The sequence below is a fragment of the Eschrichtius robustus genome, chromosome X (genome assembly GCF_028021215.1).
Source record: "Eschrichtius robustus isolate mEscRob2 chromosome X, mEscRob2.pri, whole genome shotgun sequence".
Classification (NCBI taxonomy): Eukaryota; Metazoa; Chordata; class Mammalia; order Artiodactyla; family Eschrichtiidae; genus Eschrichtius; species Eschrichtius robustus.
In genome coordinates, this window is record NC_090845.1 from 86,151,434 (window position 1) to 86,173,816 (window position 22,383).

General features: G+C 36.7%; 1 protein-coding gene across 2 annotated transcripts in view; it reads left to right on the forward strand.

Moving 5' to 3' along the window:
- DIAPH2 (diaphanous related formin 2) overlaps window positions 1–22,383 on the forward strand; it is an 859,779-nt gene that overhangs the window by 665,688 nt on the left and 171,708 nt on the right. For both annotated transcript variants that reach the window (XM_068532463.1, XM_068532464.1), the window contains one exon: window positions 1,541–1,676. In XM_068532463.1, the coding sequence (XP_068388564.1) occupies window positions 1,541–1,676 (136 nt within the window). The remainder of the gene's footprint in view (window positions 1–1,540; window positions 1,677–22,383) is intronic.

Here is a 22,383-nt window from a genome sequence, read left to right on the forward strand (position 1 = left end):
ATGTGTGACCTTAGGCAAGTATTTAAACTCATTCAGAACCCAGTTTCCACATCTGCAAAAAGAAGCTGGATTCAGCAGAGCAGACGATTTGCAATTTTGGGTGAATAAATTAATCTCTATGAAACCCCCTATGTTAGTGGTTCTCAACCTGGGTAACATTTGGCAATCTCTGGAGACAATTTTGGTTGTCAGAACCGGGGAGGGGTGCTACTGGCATCTAGTCAGTAAAGGTCAGGAGTGCTGCTAAATACCTTACAAGACACAGGGTGCTCCCACAACAAAGAATTGTCTTGCCCCAAATGACAATAGTGCTGAAGCTGAGAAACCCTGTTCTAAAATTATGACTCTATTATTCAAATTTATTTTAAGTGGTAGTCTTCGAGTTTGTCTGCAGGAGCCAGATTATTCTGTGCTCTTAGCCTAATGTTAGATGTACTAGTGTTACAGGGGCAGGAGAAGGGGGAGGTACCAATAATTCTTGCAAGTCAAGAGAATTTTTTTGAAAGTGTTTTCAAGGCTTTTAAAAACTATTAATTACCTTTTAATATGAAGAAAAAATATTTCAATATAGACACCTCCAGGCCAAGGCTTGTAGATATATTCTTGTTATTGAGTCCTTTTCTTTAGGGTTTCTGGAACAAAATAGCTTTTGTGAGATAGTTGGTACATGCTGTGAAGTATGTTTGATGAATCATAAGAGGAAAAGCACCCAGAACAACTTGACGGAAGGAACTTGCAGTCGGTGTGTCTCTGCATTAGTGATTTCTCTAAAATGACTATTCTCTAAAATACTATTAGTCCAGCAGAACAATTTACTCCAGCGTTCTCCCATACGGTCTACTGGAATGTACTGATTACCTTGCGTTCCACAGATAATCTATGCAAAATAAAACAGACAATAGCTTGAAATATGCTTCAGCACTCAAAGATCTTGGCATGTAAAAAGCTATTAAACGTGCAGGTATTTCTTTCCTGTAATAATATGGCTGATTGTTTCATGCCCTGCACCATTAGATGGAATGGTGACCACCTCCGCCACACCCACCCACCACTATCATTGTCGTAGACAAAGTGTTCTACGTATTTTATAAATGTATCTCATTTTTCTTACAAAAATCTTATCACGTAGTTTAAAGAAAACATTTTTCAGATAAGGGGCAAATGTAAAATAGAGTTGTACAGTACCTGCTAAGCCATATTTCCCTATTAAACTTTTTCTTATGTATCAAAACTATTTCATATTTCAACCACCGAGACAATATGTTTATTGTTAAAAAATCTGTGAACATTCATGTTTCTAATTTTCTGGCACCCCAGGTAATAGCAGTTAAAGCCTGAGTTACATATAATTTTTTTTCAAGAAGAAATATCTTACGATTATTTCTTTCTCTCAAAAGTATATGAATGCACCTCAAAGCTGCTATAATACTTTTCCATCTCTGAGCACCCACACTTGTATGTATAGAATTTTAATATTGCACAACTCCTCCAATATATACGTAATGGAAGAATTTTTGTTTAACTTTGTTTATTTGTATAGGAAGCAGTGAAAGAAAACAACAAGAGAAAAGAAATGGAAGAGAAGACTAGGAGGGCAAAGCTTGCAAAAGAGAAAGCTGAACAAGAAAAGTTAGAACGCCAGAAGAAAAAGAAACAACTCATTGATATAAACAAAGGTATGAAGTGCTTCCATTTTTTAAGAAAGAGGTATGAAGTGCAAAATAATTGCACTTAATGATTGATAATTTTGAATTATAAAGTGAATAATGGTTTTGGTAGAAAATTCACAATATTATTAGTTATTTGTATCAAATGTCTTTCATGTTATTATCTGTATTTCTTTTCATCCTGCACTGAACACAGGCTTTTAGATAACCAATGCAAGGTAATATGTTGTTGCAACACACTTTTTTTCTTCATTTATTTTACCAAGTCATATTATGTTCTGGATGAGGCAGTGGTAAGAGAAGAAGAGAGTGAGATGAAAAGAGAAACACTGGTCTGGAGAGATGAGCCTTATGGCTCTAATTTTATTTTGTTGACACATGTCTGTTGACAGTACAGTAATAATTAACACCCTCCCTTGGGGACTTGAACATTTCAAGTCATAACGGATATTGACAGCACTGTTATAAGTTGCAAAAAAATAGGGAGAAGCACCTTGTCCAGCTGTGAGCCTACAAACAAAATACTGATATACCCACATAGTATAAAGTAAGTTGTTTTCTTGGTTAGCAAGAATGACTGTATATTAAAGGTGGATTTTTTTGGTTTCGTTTGGTTTGGTTTTCTTTTTAAAGAAGAGAGGGTAAGGAAAGAAAGTGATCAGCACCAGGTAGCTGCAACTTAAGAATGCAAAAGCATAGCCTTTGCCACTGAGGGTTAGAGAATTGAAAAACAAAACAAAATCTGAACAAGATGCAAGATAATATGATTAATATGGACCACCTATTTCTAAGTATAATGATATTAAAAATTGCAAGCACTGTATAATGTTGACTGTGTGCCATATTTTAAGTAAGTTAATCTTCATAACATCTCTGTGAGGTAGGTACTATTATTATCTCATTTTACAGATGAGGAAACTGAAGCTCATAGAAATTAAGGAACTTGCCAAGGTCACACAAATGGAAGTATTAGCAGCAAGATTAGAATCTAAGTAGTCTGGCGATAGAATCTTTGCACTTATAAATGCCATTGTCAAATAATAATAACAATAACAACAACAGCAACAGCTAATATATAGGACTTACTATGTACCAAGAACTGTTCTAGGAATTTTATGCATTTGAACATATCTAATCTTCATAAAACCCTAGTAGGAGGGTGCTACTATCTCATTTTCAGATGAGGAAACAGGCACAGAGAAGTTAAGTGAGTTGCCCAAGTTGACAAAGATAGTAAGAGGTAGAACCAAGATCTGAGCCTAGGCAGTCTGTGGCCAAAGTTAATTATTAATTATTATTACGTATTTTTAATCATTGTCAGTTACTCTGTAGTAATGTCTGTTAATGGTGAATCTTCTGAAATAATATCTATACCATTCTTCTTCATATCTCTAAAATACATACAATTTTTCAGGAATTGACTGCAGTTTATCTTTTTACCCAGGAAATAAATATAACATAATTTTAAAAGACGAGAAAAGTATATAGAAGGGATACAACAAGGTCCTACTGTATAGCACAGGGAGCTATATTCAATAGCCTATTAAAAGCCATAATGGAAAAGAATATGAAAAAGAATACATATATATATATATATATATATATTTTTTTTTTTTTTTAATAAATGGCTATGATTTACTCAGGGGAAAATGGAGCACGACAGTACTTGTAAGCCACTACACAGATGTGCGGACATCCCCAATTTTATAAGTGAGGCAGAATCTCAGTGCAACATTTGGGTCTTGAGAATACAAACACACACACACTCACACGTACACTCACATACACACACACTTCAAGGTACCCACCTGTAATACTGAAGGTGTGGAGACTGAGGTGTTTTTCACTCCAGTGTTTCTTTGCTGATTCATGCCCACTCCATAAAATCCGTGTTAAAGGCGAGGTCTTTCCCCTAACCTAATTATTTTCTGTCTCCTTGGATTGGGTGGGACATGTCTCACTCAATTAGGAAAAGTACTAGAGCACAGTATTTGTAGGAAGTTCTCGCTTAATAGGTGATGGAGTCAGTAGAACTGTGCTGAATGTTAGTTCCCTTACGTGCATGAAGGAGTACTGAGAGAAGAGGCTGGAAGAGGTACGGGACAGACTGTGCATTCACTTGGCTACGCTAAGGGTCTTACCCTGAGAGCTGTGGGAAACCTATGAATGTTTCTAAATGGGAAAGTGATATGCTTTTTTCTTAGAAAGATCCTTTTGACAGAAGCATAGAGAATGGACTGGAAAGGGAGCAGCCTGAGACAACAGAGGTTAAGAGGTTATCATTGTCCTGACAAGAGATGATGGTGGCCTGAACTAATGCAGTGGTAGTGAGGTTACAGAAGTCACCAGTAAGAGGTGTATTAGATTCTCTAGGTTGTGGATATGCAGAGACAGATCTATTTTAAGGAATTGGCTTGTGTGATTATGGAAGCTGGCAAGTCCAAAATCTGTAGGGTAGGATGGCAGCCTGGAGACCCAGGGAAGAACCAGTGTTGCAGTTCAAGTCCAAAGGCAGTCTGCTGGTAGAACTCCCTCTTGCTCAGGGAAGATCAGTTTTTTGATCTATTCAGGCCTTCAACTGATTACATGAGGCCCACCTACATTACAGAGGGCAATCTGCTTTACTCAAAATCCACTGATTTAAATGTTTATCTCACCCAAAAACACCCTCAGAAAAACATCCGGAGTAATGTTTAAACAAATATCTGGACACCATGGCCCAGCCAAGCTGACACATAAAATTAACCATCACCAGAGGGTTGTTAAAAGGTAGAACTGACCGACCCTGACGATTTTAGATGTGGGAATTAAGGGAAGGAAGCATTAAAGAAGGTGGTACTCTTCATAAAGAAAAAACAGTTCCAGAATAGAGCAGACTTCATCAGGAGGGTTACAATGATTAGTGACATTTTGAACCTGTTTCATTTTCAGAAACCTTGTAAAGATGGGAAATGTCTAAGAAGCCATTGTGTGTGTGCGTATGAAACTCAGGAAAGAGGTTTGGACTAGACAGACAGACTTGGGGATCATTGATTTTTGATGATTAAGGTTAGGGTATATTAGTTTGCTAGGGCTCCTGTAACAAAGTACCACAAACTGGATGGCTTAGGACAACAGAAATTTATTGTCTCCCAGTTCTGGAGGACAGACGCCTGAAATCAAGGTGTAGGCGGTGTCCTGCTCTTTCTTAAGACACTAGGGAAGGACCCATTCCAGGCCTCTCTCCTAGCTTCTGTTAGTTCCTTGGCTTGTGGCAGCATAACTTCGATGGTCACATGGCATCTCCCCGTGTGCACGTCTGACTCTTCACATGGTGTTCTTTTTATTAGGACACCAGTCATGTTGGATTAGGGGTCCAACCTAGTCTAGTTTAAATTCACCTTAATTAATTACACAATGTATCTTATAACATATGAGTTTGAATGAGATCACAGGGTAAAGTATAAATCAGAAGTTCTGAAAGTATTTGGTCTCAGAACCTATTTACACTCTTAAAAATTACTGAGGACCTCCAATACCTTTTGCTTATTTAGGTTATATGTATTGACATTTATTATATTAGAATTTAAGTGGAGACATAGTAAATAAAATTATTTAAGAAATAATTTTAAAAGTAATTATTTATTAATTCTATTAAAATAAACTATTATGTGTTAAATAACATTTGTTTATGAAATGTAGCTTTATCTTCCAAAATCTCCCCTTCAAAAAACTTAGTAAGAAGAGAAAAAAATAGTGTTGTAAATCTCTTCAAAATCTGGCTTAATGAAAGACAGCTTGATTCTCATACCTGATTCTACATTCGGTCTAATGCGATATCGTTCATCATGTAGCTTCTAGAAAGCACTATACACTCATGAAAGAATGAGAGAGAAAAAGGCAAAAATGTCTCAGTATTCTTATAAAGATAGTTTAGACCTTGCAGATCTGAAATGATCTCAGGTCTCCACAAGTTCCCAGACTACACTTTTGAGACTCTCCGGGGTGAATAGTGAAAAGAGGAAGGAGTCAAGACAGAGTCTGTCCAGTTTTGTGCCGAGAACATAATCTTGTTCCCACATCACACTGCGCCCCCCCCACAACCTCCACCCCAAGTATGTATCAAGCTTTCACTATTTCCTTAAAAACATACCTACAATAGAAAGAAAAAAAGAAAGAACCTATTTTGATTGTGTCTATAATATGTATATATTTTCATTTGCCAAGATTTGATTGATGACCTCTTCAAACATCATTGAAGGCATAGTATATAGATCCAAATAAGTTTTTTATGCAAATGCTTAGCTGAATGATCTGAACACGAAAGACACACTTTAAAATAGGATTAATCTTTTGTATATTCTTAGCATATCTCTATTTACAGATCAATTAAATAATAAACTTCACCATTAGGTTCTTGATTTGTGGCCCATATGTGGCAAGTACTTATTATTATTATTGTTATTTATTGTAATATTATTTTACACTTAAGAGTATATGTTTGTTAGTACTTATAAATATGTTTTAAAAAGAGATCCTTCCATTGAAATTGTATAGCCTTAAGAAGACAAAAAGATGCAGAAAAGAAAGAATAAGAACAGAGTTGGGTAATTGGGTGTCAAGATGGAGCTCAGTGTCAGTGAGTTTCTTAGTATCTTGTAAAAGATGGTGTTGTTAACTAGGTGGAAGTCAGCTGCAGATATTCTGAGAGCCTGGGAGGAGGCATGATGGAGCTACGTAAAAGGTGAATCCATGTTAGAAATGAGAATGAGGTGCCATAGAGAACTTTTAAATGTGTCCAACTGGAATGGTGTTATCCACTTTCCACTGAAAGAGAACTGATATAGAACATTTGATTGCCATTGTGAGATACGTATAATTTAAACTGTAGAGATAGTTCATGCACTTGTGACTAGAGATACATACCATCGGAACCCGGGGATCTGACCTATAACAAAAGTAGTCAAGTAAAGAGAAAGAGTCTCTTGGGTAAAGAGAGCCACTTGAAAATTACAAACAACTTTAAAAACACAAATACTCTTTCTGTAAAGTTTCTATTTCATATCAACTTAGCAAAATTGCCAACCCCTCCCTTCTAAAAAATCTCCTGTGATCTCATATAGCTAATAAGTAACAACAACAATATATATTTATCTGGCATGCAAAATTATATGCATTCATCATGAGGAAATATTCTGGAATCTAATTATTCAGAAGAATAATAGGATAAAGCAACCACAAAAGATTATTTCTATAATCTAGATGCGATCAGCCGAGCTCAGAATTAAGTAAAGATATCATGGAAACCGAGCAGCCAGAGAATTATACCTTTTCAGTTAAATCCATTAAAAAATGCCATGTTTCAAAAAAAAGCCATGTTTCAAGGCTCCATTTTGAAAGAATTAGAGATCCAAAGGCAAAGGCCATGATAAGAAATAGTATTTTTTTAATTGTAAAAGAGAAAAAAGACATGGTTATATATTAAAGAGACCATCATTTGCAAACATTAAGTGGCATGTCTAAAAAGTTATTAAAGTCTGTACATTAAAAAAGTGGAGATCAGTCCTAGCTCTGCCACCTACTCGCTTTATGACCTTGTTCTGTTCCTTCATCTCTTCATGCCTCAGTTACCTCATCTGTAATGGAGGATAATGACATTTACCTCCTATCATTTTAGTGAAGATTAAATGAGATAATTAAGTACAGTATATAACAAAGGGCCTAGAATACTCTTGCTGCTGCTGATGATGAAAGAGTCATTTTGTGCTCGTTGGAGAATCAGAAAAAAGTTCAAGACGTAGTCCCCATCCTTTCTAGTTTACAATTTTGTCATAGAGATGTGTAGGGGAGGAGAAACTGTTCATTGGCTGGGACCCTGTAAACTACACTGACAAAAGACAGGTTAGCAGGAGATAAACGAACAGATTTATTAATATATGCATCGTGCATATACCTGGCAGCATTCGGTGATGAGTAACTCAGAGGGGTGGTTAGAACGTGGGCTTATAGAGCATCTTAGCAAAAGAATAATACATTTGGAGAAGTTTTTAGATGAGACAAAGGAAGAGGACTTTGAGTTTCTAGCGTGGCAAATTGTGGGAAGGTAAATATATGGGGGAACTAATGGAAGATAAGGGCTAGTTAGTAAATTGTTATGTAGGTTCCTCTGGTGCCATTTCTGGACGGATAAGAGTCTATCTAGAGTAGTCTCTGGCGAATATCTTCTGTTATTCCTGGTAAAGAGTAATAGAGGGACACCTTTACAAATTTATATCCTGCTTTTAAGGAAATAGCTAGAGGGCCGAGAGCTTTTCTGGTATCTGCTTCTTCTCACTTACCTTCAGCTCGAAATAATCCTTATGCCAAAGTGGCATATCTTTGGGTGACATATTCTGCTACTCTTCTGATGTAATAAAGCTGAACCAGCAAACAGTGTACCGATAAATAATAGAGATCATTTCGAACTATCTAAAAGGGGAGATCAATGAGATCTGGTAAAATGATGTAAGGCTTCGTGGAGAAGGCTAAATATGGTCTCTAAATGTATCCGTTGAACTAGATGCTGAAGGATGGGTAATATTTAGCTAAAGCAGGGGCGAGACTATTCAAGTAAATGGGACTAACGTCAGCAGTGGTGCACGTCAGCACGGAAGGCAACAGGCCTCACAGAGGATCTGTTCAGTGGCCCACAGGGAAGTACATCAAAATGATGACAAGGACAGGTCCTAAGTTCAGGTCTCAGATCTACAACTGAGTAGCCATGTAATCTCTGACAAGGTATTTCATCTCTCTGTGCCGTAAGTTCCTGCTCTAAAAAATGGAATAGTAAAACGTTCCCTTGCTATTGTGAGGGTTAAATGAGGTAACCCACAGAGACTGGTGTTACTAATACTCTAGTCTATCCATTACATGTTGATGTCATTGGTCTCTGATGAATAGTTCAGCGTTCAGTAAATATTTTCTCATGTTGTCATTGTCCTCGTTGTCGTCGTTGGCAGAGGAGGGTTTGAATTGGGAAACTGTTGGAAAAGTAGGAAGGCTGTTGGAAAGACTGTGAAGAGCTTTCCAAGTCAGATGGGAGGTTGTGATGCAATGAGGTAGGAGAGCCAAACTGATCATAGGAATTTGTTCAGGGTTCACCCAGGTAGTGAGCCAGAATACAAGAAAGGAAAGGTGAACACAAGGTGGATGTAGCTGGAAAAGAACAGTGAAAGGTGAAAAAAGAAAAAAAAAAAGGAGTTAGCTCATATCTGATGCTCTCTTCAAAGGAGTTTCAACCTGTGGCAGTTTAAGAAGGTGGTAACAGGAAAGAAAAATTTCATAAAAGAGATGGAAAAAAAGGCAGTGGGAGTTGGAAGCAGTGGATTTACTGATGGCCTAGACTTTTTTTTAAGAACAGCAAGGTTTCATCAATATATAACTATGTATTAATGTTTTTTGATGTATTAGGTTATTTCATTCATCCAACCAACATTTATTGCACCATTTCCCAAATAATTATAATTAAAGCATGCACAGTATTACACCATTTATTTAAATGTAAAATTGAGAAAGCTAATTTAAATGCAGCAAAAATATGCTAAATCAATAAATGTACTCTTAAAATGTGTGTAATAGTATGTAAACTGTGCAAAGTACTTGGCATAATCTATGTTCTCCAACCTTTGATTATATTAATATAGATGATAATTAACTTAGGGATCACGAAAAATTAATTAATTAATTCTGTAGGTAAAGTAAGAAAGCTTACTGGATATTTGTAATATTGGTGAATAAATCTCTTTTCATGTTTCTGGAAGTCAGCAAATTAATTGCAAGGACTTGGAGGAAGCAATAAAAAGAAGTGCATTTAAAAAAGGGTGTTTTGAAATTGGAAACTCCAAATGTGATTCTTATGCAAATATTATTTAATCAGGAACAGCTTTGCTCCTCCTTATATAAGATTATATGGAAATTAGAATTGCCTATTTACTTCTAGTATGATGATAAAGATAGCTACCTGAGTCAGATTTGATGATAAATCAGTCTTCTGAGAGTGAATAAGCAAATTTTAACCAATAAACCTAAACATTTAAGCTCTATCATTAGTGGTGAATAGCAATTTGATTTTTCTGTTTTCCAAGTTTTAAAATAATTACATCTTATAAGTGAATTAATTCATTTCACATTACATTATTTTAATCTGAATAGATCAAAATTATGTTTCCTAATGTCATACCCCAGGCATTAAATTACAGTAACCAGTAGTATAGATTAGAATACCCATAAATAACAGAACTGATCCCAAGTAGTATTAAAGGGCCCCCGATAATATTGGGTTGGCCAAAAAGTTCGGTCAGGTTTTTCCGTAAGATGTTATGGAAAAACCCGACCGAACTTTTTGTCTACCCCTATGTAAATTCCTGAGACAAAATGGGTACCACCTTTCTGGCATATTTTACAAATGATAGTGAGCAGCTCATAGATGCTAATGCAAAACTAAATATTGACCTATTAAGCCTTATTTATGAAGGAAAAAAAGAATATCTGGTTGATATTCCATTTATTTAAATTGCCTTGCTCCCTATATCAGCAAACATTTCAAGAAATCTGTTTATTCAAAATCAGAACTTTTTCTCTTTGCTCTCTAGGTTTGTTTTTTTCAATGGAAATATGTGGTGTGTGTGTGTGTTGAGCAATTCACCTAACCCCTCTGATCCTCAGCTTCCTTGCCTATAAAACAGAGGAAAGAATGGCATCCACCTCCCAGGATTTTCATAAGAATGAAATGAGACAGTACTACAAATCTCTTAACAGTTGCTTGGTACACGGTTAGCACTTAATAAGTGTTCAATGTTGTTATCCCCTTAATAATAATAGTTATTTCAGTGAACATATCATGGAAAACGATTAATAGCAATAATCACTACAATAAAATCTTAGTTGACTAGAATGCCTAGGGGAAGAGGTGTTTTGATTAATCTGATTTTGCAATTATAAGAAAGCCATTTGGGCATCAGTCTTTATCACTCATCATCTTTCTGAATTCAGTGCACAACCCTCCTCTGACTCACCCAAATACCTTCCCCCAACCCCCAGTATTTTTGGCTTCACATTTTACACAGGTGAAAATGTGCCGCATATAGTGTTTAAATATAGGTTTGTACATACAGTCAGCCCACGATATATAGATCATTGGTAAATCAATAGAACTTTGTTATTGTCTCTGGACCTGTATTCAGAGCATGAGTGATCATTGCAAACAAGTGTTGGAGAGTGGGCTTCATCTGTTCTAATTCCAGAATACACTCTAGATTAATCGAAGGTTCTAGTTATTTTTCCAGTAGTCTATTTGAGCCACTTATCACTAGTAATTTTTTTCTGACCTCATACTAGAATAATTACATTTCTGGCATCAGTTCACTGGAAATAAGTGCTAAACTCTGATTCTGTCTGCCTTAGCAGTAAAACAAATTTCTACACCAACTAAAAATATTCTTTTAAATAGGAGACAAAAATAAATATGCGAAACACGATAGGTAATACACTTTAGATCTCATTAAGAGTTCTTACATTCTAAACGCAGAAACTCCGATTTGCAAAAAACTCTAAGAACTGTCTTCAGTGTGTTGAGCATTTAACAAGATTTCATCAGTTCTTATGTAGAAGATGAGTAATGCTGGCAGTTACAAATTTGGCTGTTCTCTACAGTATGTGCTTGTTGCCATGTATGCCTTATGTAAGTTCACGAGCCAGAAAACCATGAAAATATCGGAGCAGGTGGGTGAAAACAATCAAATTGACTACATAAGAAATGACCAAAACACATTGTAGATGGCCTAATCATTTATTAGAAACATGCTTCGGTTCCATATTTCAGTATTCTAATTCTTATTACAAAAGTGTCGAGTGAATAACAGCTGTTATATACCAACATTGCAATTAATTTGGCTGTGTTCTCAGTCAAATGCATTTAGATTCACATCGGTAATTACACCTAACAGCTTCATAGAACCAATAAGCTGCACTGGACCCAGCTGAGTCTCTAATGACTTTTTTTTCTTTGAATATTATATTTGTTCCACCCACATTGAATCCCTGAGCCCCCGGGCTGCTTCAGAATCAGGGCAAAATCTATTGTTACGCTAAACGTGTGAAAGGCTTATTATGGATGAAAACCTTTCAGTGATGTTTAATTTAATTCTGCAAGTGTTTATTGAGTGCCCACCGTGTGCTGAGCAGGGTGACACACCCTAATCATAGTATTGTTGTCTGTTAACTCAGCACCATTAGCCTACTTAAGGGGTTACTAACTGTCAGCCCCTCTGCCTCTGTGTGTGTCTTTTCTGTAAGAAATAATGGCTCTTGCTGCATATGTATGTATGTGTGTGTGTGTGTGTGTATCCACTCACACAGGACCATGTGCAGCATATAGCATGTATATTTCATTTTTTTCACATATTTTAATATATGAAAAATTCCATTTTTCTTCATTATGTCTAGTCAAGCCTCAGTCCTCAGTCACTCCCTTCACACATGAACAATCTATAAAGTATATGATATCTTGACTAGTTAGAAAAAAATGGGAAAAAAAGATCTTAGTTTAAGAAAGCAGTTATGCCTTTGTTATAATGGTATTAGAAACACATTATAACCTAAACTTAGAATACCTGATTGTCATCTAAATCAACAATTGGCTTTATATACTATTTCATAGTAGCTCAGAAGATGATGGTATGATTCATTTGGGAAGGAAAAAAATAATTATCCTTTTAAATGTGCAATTAACTATGGATGCCATAATGCTTTTATTTGTTTGAACCAGTATTGGAATCTACTCTAAATGTACATTATATATAAAAAAAAAATTATCTCTTCATCAGAGGAGATATTTTAGAGGTCCTGATTTTGATTTAGTCTTTTACATTTGCTGAGCCCTGGAGAGGGCTGCCTAGGAATTACTTAGAGCATCGCTAAACAGGATGTATGGCTATAGGTCTAGGGGGTTGCAGGCACAGCCCTGCTGAGGGTGGGACAGGGTCCCAGGGATTCTTTACAGACCTGTATGGTTCTGTGGTAGAAGAACCGCATACTGGGTTAGGCTGTGCTGTAATCTGAAAATCAGAATACCTTGTTTTGTTTAAGCGTTTAGTCTCCCATTTTTCTAACGTAACTCCCACCCCAATTTATTTTTTAATTTTTTAATTGAAGTATAGTTGATTTACAATGTTGTGTTAGTTTCAGGTGTACAGCAAAGCGATTCAGTTACACATATATATGTGTTCTTTTTCAGATTCTTTTCCATTATAGGTTATTACAAGATATTGACTATGTAGTTCCCTGTGCTATACAGTAGGTCCTTGTTTATCTATTTCATATATAGTAGTGTGTATCTGTTAATCCCAAACTCCAAATTTATCCCCCCCACCCCAATTTTTAAGCTACTCTTTTTATGTAGTTGAATGTCTGAAGTTGAAGTTCTCCAAATTCCCTGTTTGTCTCACCAATATGTACACATTCCTGGTTTGAGTTGCTACCTCATCTGATTTTCTAGAACAGTATTGCTGTGAAAGGAAAATGTGTTCCCACTAGTCCTCTTTTGTCAAAAACTCTTTGCACTTCCTTCCTTTTGCCAATTGAACCTTTTTTGAAATGCATCAGTAGGGAGAGCTTGCCTAGCCTTTGCTAGACAAGAGTAGCTGTAGGTGCATTTAAACAATCCAACTTGAAAAGGGGATTTCTCTCTTTTTATTTGAAAACAATTGAAAATGAAAGGTGTGTGTCTCAGGATAGAGTGCTTAACCGACCTTGTTCTACTGCACTTCAGTATGGTATATGAAACTGCCTCCCCTGTGTCTTTCCCCAGTGTTTTAAAAAGATGCTTTACTTGTTTGAGGCAACTGGTTCTGAGTCAGAGCTCTTTCTGGCATAAGCGGAATCCATTATGCTGTTAGGCCTCGTTATACTGTTCTTTGCATCTCAAAGAGTGAATGCAGCTTTGTTCGAAGGGCTATCTGATCATATTTTGAGGGGAAATGGAGATTGAGCTATAGAGGTGAACTATGGCTACATTAAGCTTTAAGTGTACCCACGCTCCATCCCCACAGTACGTACAGCCTGGACTTTTCAGTAATCTCATGTAAGCTCCTGTGACCCAGGCATGTTGAAAACTAGCCCTTTTCACTTGAGTAACCATGACAGTAAATGAAACCCCCTAAAGGTACCTCTCTCCTCAAGGGTGGAAAAGGAGGTGGCGGTGAGGGGTTTGCAGTACAGTTCCCAGCCTCTCCTTCCTGGCCCCTCTCCCATTTTAAGACCCCAGAAGAACAAAGTAAGCATTTTTTAAAAATTTATTTATTTATGGCTGTGTTGGGTCTTCGTCTCTGTGCGAGGGCTTTCTCTAGTTGTGGCAAGCGGGGGCCACTCTTCATCGCGGTGCGCGGGCCTCTCACTGTCGCGGCCTCTCTTGTTGCGGAGCACAGGCTCCAGACGCGCAGGCTCAGTAATTGTGGCTCACGGGCCCAGTCGCTCCGCGGCATGTGGGATCTTCCCAGACCAGGGCTCGAACCCGTGTCCCCTGCATTGGCAGGCAGAGTCTCAACCCCTGCGCCACCAGGGAAGCCCCAAAGTAGGCATTTTTATAAAGAAATGTATATTGTAAATCAACTATACTTCAATAAAAAAATATTGATTGATTAAATTAAAAGAAAAGAAATATACAGGTTCTTTCTTTTAAAATCATAGATAACTATAACCTTAGAAAAAGCTACTGTGTGCTTTGGACTTCAGTAGTTAATGCTTCTTCTGCAGGAGAAGGCTCTTTAAAGACAACAGTTAACTGAGGACTGATTGGAAGTTACATTCCAAAATAAAACTGGAAGTCTGTATTCCCTCACAAACATTTCCACGGACAGTAGTATGTGTTAAAGAAAAAAATGTATTCTTTAAATAGAAAACAGGGCCAGGTTTTGTTTCGTTCTGCTTGCTTCTTGGGGGGCGAGGAGGATAAGAAGCTAGTTGATTATCTCACAACTATGGTAGTTGGCCATCTCTAAATCTCTGGTATTCAAGAAATACCAAGTTTCAGTTCACAAAATGTGAGTCCTTTGTTATAAGCATCTTTTTTGGGGGGGGGGGCCCTCTAGGCAGTTTCTGAAACTAGTTTCTGACTCCCATGTGATGCTTTTATGTGATATTTATCCATAAAACCTTTTGCATTTTTTTGAGTTGATGGTGCCTTTTTGTCATTCGGCTGCACCTCTCTCCCCTTCTTGGGGATTGTGACACTGTCACACTCTTCCTGATGCATTGCTTCCTGGTGGGTGACATCATGATTTGTGAGCAATCCAATATATAAATAAGGTGGTAAGAACTGCCTCAGCAATTCAGTTTCTGTTTTAAAGGAATTAAGCAGTCTCTTTCTGTTTTCTTACATTTCCCCCTACATTGTGTTTCCACAATTATATTAGGCACTATAGGAGGGCCTCTTTTCACTTTCACTCCATTTCAAAAAACATTTGGTTGACTCAAAATCTTCTTGGAAATGTACTACCCCATGTGTTATAATAGACCTCTCCTACCATACACATTTTTATCACGCTAGAATGTATCATTCAGCAATAGCTAATAACTACTAATTTTCTAGGAGCATCTCAGGAACTACAGATGCTTCTTCAATCGGTATGTTTTTATTTTTGCTGATATTAAAGGAGTGTTTATCTAGAAAGAGTGATAAGAGCGAATTATCAAACTTCGACCTTCTTGACTGTGTAGACATTACATGTACATAGGTGTTTTGTGGGCTTTGGTAAGCATGAAAATATGTGTGAGATCAATAAAACTTTAATATGTTCAAAAGTGAATATGGATGTGGTTTTACTGGATGAACTCCTTAGCAAAGGTGCCTTTTAAGTATAACAAAGGTTACAGTATATATAATGTGTGTATACATACGTACATACACATATACATACATGCACATTATTACATGGACTCCCACAAATAAGTGGCTATTTGTATGTGTCTATGTAATAATAGAATTGACTATCACAACTTATTTTTCAAGTTCCACTGAAGTATTTAAAGCTAATTAGAAGGGCATACAGTTGCAGCAACATGGATGGACCTAGAGATTATCATACTAAGTGAAGTAAGTCAGAAAGAGAAAGACAAATATCATATGATATCACTTATATGTGGAATCTAAAATACAACACAAATGAACATATCTATGAGACAGAAACAGACTCACAAACATAGAGAACAGACTTGTGGTTGCCAAGGGTGCGGGCCTGGGGGAGAAAAGGATTTTCAGTTTGGGATTAGCAGATGCAAACTAGTATATATAGGACGGATAAACAACAAGGTCCTACTGTATAGCACAGGGAACTATATTCATTATCTTGTAATAACCTATATTGGAAAAGAATCTGAAAAAGACTATATATATAACTGAATCACTTTGCTGTACACCTGAAACTAACACATCACTGTAAATCAACTAGACTTCAAAAAAAGAATTTTTTTTTTTTTTTAAGAAACAGAAAGGCATATGGTATTGATGTCAGGGTCTTGTATTACCCACCTTAGAGCAAGACGGTATGATAATTATCTTCAAACAGTTAGTGTTCATTTATACTACCCACATATTGCTCTTCATTCCTTTTTATATTTCAGACCATACACCTGGAATTACTCTTTCTGCCTGCAATACATCTTTTAGAATTTCCTTTGAGTGAAGATGGCAAACTATTTGGGCCAAACCTCTTTAGGAACTTTCTGGGCCAAGAGAGACCCAACCCTTGTCCCACCCTACCCCCAAAGCTTGGGACCTTTGGCCTTACTAATCTCACAGGAGTTTTCCTTCCTATAGTCCTGTCTCACCAAAAGTGCTCCTCCTGTGTCCTGACTCACTGGTTTCAGTCATTTTCTCCCATCCCTTAGTTTACAACAAGCCAAAATATTTCATCCAGCTTTGGGCTCAAGCTGGCTTTATTTCCTGATTTAGGGCTTTGTGTAGTCTTATTAGTCTCAGTTTCAGAGACTAATAAATTCTGAATTCTAAATTCTCCTGATTTCCTCCTGGCTCACCCACCCCCTTCCCCCCAACCCTGCTCCTGTTGCAAATCGGCAGGCTAATGCAGTGCCATCTTTCAGCTTGAGTTTCTTCCTTCGAAAGAACACTGCCATCATCTGTTGATATCTTGTGGCACTTTGGCAGGTGCCTCAGGAACTCTCCCACAGGGGGTGGGTTCAGATCTTGCCCTTCAGATTCTTCGCATTCTCCTAGGCCAATGGTTCTCAAAGTGTGGTCCCTCACTCAGCACACCGCGCAAGGTCATAAAGCTAGTTTAGTGCTAACTAGGAGAGCCAGGAGTAGAGCCTGCCTCATCCACTGCTCCTTCTGCTGTACTACTCCACAGTGCTAGTCCTTTAAATTGTTTTAAATTGTTTAAATTTAGTCATGATTGATCATTGTACATTTGAAAATGAGAGACTTGTCCTTCAAGCTTTACATTCCTATCATTTTTGAACCTTCTGCCAAGTGACAGGATCAGTCAGAATCAAGTAGTTTTCAGTGACAAGGTGGGAGGATATCCTTGGCATTGGAAGTTTACAGGGAACTCAGCAGAGTATTTGTGTTGTCCAATATGGCTTTGATGGATGGCTAGTACCATGTTTTTCCAACTATAACATTCCAAAATGAACTCAAGCAACTGATTTACTAAGGAATGATCATTTACATTGTGTGTGTATATATGTATATGTATATACATATATATATGTATGCATATATGTATGTGTGTACTTGATTTGTAAAGTGAATTACCAAAGAATTTCTTAAGTAGCAAAGCCCCTGACATGTTAAAATAGAATTTCTTGGTCATGGGGAGGAGGTAGCTAATGAATTACATAACTAGGAGCACATCTATTGAAAAGCAAGTTTACTTTAGTAAACTTATTAGTTATTAGTTGAGTTATTAGTATACTTGTTCTATAATTATCATTATTTGTACATAATTTAAAGCCTTTTGTTTGCTCTTGATGGATGGATTCAGATAGCAAATAAACATGTGTGAGTTTCCATTTGTCTTGGCTTGACATCTTTGCCCCATATACCCTCATGGATATGAACTTAGAGGAAAGGAAATACAAAGCTACTGTTTCAATCTTTTCTGCTTTCGATTTTATTTTCAACAGCCAAACATTTCTTTTCAATGATAATTAGAGCATTGAGACTATTTACTTACTAAATCACACTTGAGTGGATTGAAAAAGTTAGTGTAGCCTCTAAAGGAAGTGACTTGACCACTGGGAAATTTTTCTTTGATATGATTTTATGAATGTTAAAGAAAATGGCATGGGGACTTCCCTGGTGGCGCAGTGGTTAAGAGTCCGCCTGCCAATGCAGGGGACACAGGTTCGAGCCCTGGCCCGGGAAGAACCCACATGCCGCGGAGCAGCTAAGCCCGTGAGCCACAACTACTGAGCCCAAGTGCTGCAACCAGTGAAGCTCATGCACCTAGAGCCCCTGCTTCTCAACAAGAGAAGCCACCGCAAGGAGAAGCCCGTGCACCGCAGTGAAGAGTAGCCCCTGCTCGCCACAACTAGAGAAAGCCTGCGCACAGCAACGAAGACCCAACACAGACAATAAATAAATAAATAAATAAATAAATAAATAAATTTTTAAAAAGGAAAAAAATAAATAGATAAATAAATAAATAAATAAAAAGAAAATAGCATGAAGAAATTATCAGGAGTAGTCAGTACTATATCATTCTGAAGACCTTGTAATCTTTTTCAAATACTAATAAGAAATTTATGAAAAATGTACAATCAAAATAGTTTATTACATTACAGATGGGTTTTATTTTTACCAGCACTGGGTACATAATTTGTGGGGCCAACTGCAAGATGAAAATCTGCGCCTCTTGTTCAAAGATTATTCAGAATTTCAAGACGGCAGCAGCAGAGCATTAAAGCAAGTATGGGGCCCTTCTGAGCCCAAGACCCTGTGCGACTGCACGGGTCACATACCCAGGAAGCCCCTGTGTTTTGCCTAAGTGTACAGTGAATGTAAGAAGTAAAATCCACATGCCTTTGTTCATGGAACAAAATGAACATTTTAACTTGAATAAAAGTGGGAATCTCTTAACAAGAATCCACTTTTTAAAAAAAGTCTTTTCCTGCAAGTGACCTCTTTTATTTATTTCAAAATGTCTCTTCTTTTCCCATCAATTCCAGCATGATCTCTGTAGCAAATAAAAAAGGGAGCTTTTCCCATGAGAACTTCTGTCAAGAAACAATCTTCTTCGGCCCTCTTCTGATATATTAAGGAATAGTTCTCATCTGTCTTAAAGTAGGTTTGAACATTTTCCTCTGATGAATACTTTATATACTCTGAGTAAACAGCTTCAAATTTCTCACATATTTTTCTGAAGAGATTCCTATTTCTTTTTTTAAATCCCCAGTGGCTTAAGGTATCACATCTACAGATAGTTTATACCACATTTCTGTATAAGTAGCGTAGTGTAAGGCATAGGATTTCATTCCGCAGCATTGTCTTTGGGTCTGTTTGCACTTGATGCTGAGTTCACTTAGAGTAATATCCATCCTTTGAATTTGTTTTCTGTGATTTGGTTTTCATAAAACATGAAGATGCTCTCTAGATTATCCAGGCCAGTTCCCTGCCTCAAGGTATATCCGTATGTAACTCTGTAAGACAAATGGTTAGACAGCATGTTTCTAAATGTCCCAGGAGAAGGAAACTGTAGTAGCACCAATAATCCTTATATAGTGAGGGATGTCTGGGGAACACCAATGCACTTATATTCCCCACAAGTTCCATTGTTCTTGAATGCAATCATTATTCTTTTCTTTTTATTGAAATTATTTGATGTGTCTTATTCCCTTACTTTAGGCAAAGTGCTTTATTTCGAAAACTAACCTTAATTATATTCTCGTGGAGGAAAGCAGACTCTTCTAACCAGTATATTCCACCATGTAAAACTCTTGAAAACTTTGTCATCACATTTGTCCATTTGTCAGCCCTTTCTGATATGTAGACATATCCTGGTTAATAATTATTGTTATGTGCGTTTCTTTCTTTTTTAATGAAAAACTATTGAATTATTCAGTTTTTCTTAAAAGTTCAATGATTTTTGTATTGCAAATGCTCTTTAGTATTCAATATATTCACAGCATGCTCAGAGTTTCTCTTACTGGTCCACTGGCTCTAATGTTTATTAGAATAATTTTATTTACCATATGTTTATGTCATATTGGAAATGTTAGGAGAAAAAATTGAATTTTGAATGTGAAACGTCCTTTCTTCTTTTATCAAAAGGAAAAAATGCATTTTCTGACATTAATAAAAGTCATGCTGGCGTTCTCTTACAAGAAACTCACTAAAATGACAAAGGGCATGAAAAATGTAATTAGATGTTGGTTGAACTGCGTTGGTTGGTTGGTTTTCCTATCTGACAAATTCTAATACACAAAAATAAAATTACAATTAATAAGAAATTGCAAATGTAGCAGACATATTGGTATTCTACATAATGTTGAGGCAGTTGTCATTATTTCATGTGATTACAATAGAAAAAAAATAAATTTGACTTTTTTTGCAAATACTGGTGAATTTTTCCTTGAAAAATACTATAACGAGTGGATTTATTTCTTCAGTTCTCAGTGAGGTACTGGCTGTATCAAGGTTTTGGCAAAACAAACATGCATTCTGTATCTCTAAGTATATTAACTAATCTATAAAGGCTTGACATTCATTAATGCTTGCCACGGGGAAAAAATGAGTTCTAGAGATTGTGTTTTGCTCAGTACTGGATAACTTAACTTTCACAGCCCCACTTAAGCTTTGATTTCTAAATCTCTCCCCAGTGAAATCATACCTCAAAGATGTTTCATGAAAATGACAAGATAAGCTGCCTTGCATCCCAATGCTGGAGTAGGGGCAAGGGACAGAGTTCTGGGAGATTTTGCAAAACCATCCTAAGCTTTAGGGAAAGAAGCGCAAATGATTGACCTCAGTGAAAAGTCAGCAACGTCACCATCATGAACATAATAGCTCAGAGGACGTGTTGACTGTGTGCCGAGCACGGGCTTGTCTTGATTTTGTATTGATGACTCATACAGAGTTAGAACATGGAAGTTGGAGTTATGGAAAATAGGGACTATTGGAAAGACTGTGCTTTTCAAGTTCTGCATTTTAGAAAATATTTTAAAATGCATATCATCATTGTCTTCTGCATCAGTGCCTTCTGCATTGTACAGTCTTCCCTCTTCTGTTTAGAAATATTTTTTTCAGAGAGTTGGTAATAATTCAAATGACTTCACTGTATCCCTAAATAGCAGTTTGAACCATATGAAACTGTTACTCTTTAACTACTTTTTGGCCTATAAAAATGGCAGCCTCACATGGTTCAAACTAATGAAAAACACATAATTCCCCAAACAGAAAGGTAATATTCTCCTATTACCCAACCACTCTTTTTTTTTTTAACATCTTTATTGGAGTATAATTGCTTTACAGTGGTGACTTAGCCACTTTTTGTTGTGTGTGAAACTCAAACTCTGTCATTCTAATGAGATTAAGAGACATTGTCATTTCTTGGATGGAGCTGGATGTTGACAGGGTTTCCTTAGCCACCTATTTCCAAATCACCTCTTACATGAGGATGATTAATCCATCCAGCACATGTTGACTTCTCCCAATTTGACTCTGAGGTGGAAGTGACCTCTTCCTCACTTTACTCCCCAGTTCAGGATGTACCTTAAAATAGCTTCCTCTAGACTGGATAGATATAAGATTTCAGCACTGAATAGATTCTCTAAGTATACTTCTTTGTTCAAGACAGTGCTAGTGTGAATGCTTAGTTACTAAAACAAATATAACGGCATTTTTAAAGCCTCACGAGGCAGGTACTTGCTTTAAAGAAATGATGGTGCATTTTTTTCCTTCCTTTTCCTGAAGTGGAAAATCCTAGTCTTCTCTAAGACCCAGGATTCCATACGTCATAAGAGCATACGTTGTATATTCCTTCTAAAGGATGAGGATAAATTTCCCTTATACTAAAAATCACCAGCTGCCACGGAAGTGCTGAGTAAAAAATAGTCCTTATCATTTCTTTGTGGACTGCAATTTTCCCCCTTGATATAGGCTATAAATAGGAAATAAAGAGTCGAATGAAATCAGATAGTATGCAAAGATTTCACTGATAAGTTGAGGTGAGCAAATCATAAAAAGAACGAAATAGTACCTGGTCCTAAATCTTTGCCAAGGAGTGTTTAGTGACTTCCTCAGTCTCTACCCTTTGGGCAGATACCACTTTGTAACCCCATTTTTGAAGAGTAACAGATATTTGGTTTTGAATTTTTTTTACTTATCTAAAAGAGGGAACATAATTAAGAATATTAAAAATTATTACTGTTCAGTGGACAGGCAAAATAAACAGTCGTTTTAATATCCTTTATTTAATAAAATCAGCAGTTCTTCCCTTTATAGCGTACTTATCTGAGGTAATTTATCAATACACGGACTATACAAAAATAACTTGCTTTTCTAAATGGTAGAATCTTGGCTTCTGCAAACACTTGAGCCATGCCCAAATTATAATGTAAAAATTAGGGTGTTCTATTAAATTCATGTTCTAAGAGCCAAAAAATCTACAGTATTTTTCTTTCTGTTCTTCAGATATACGTTAAACAAGTAGAGATTTTCAGAATATTTCATTTGTATTCAGTT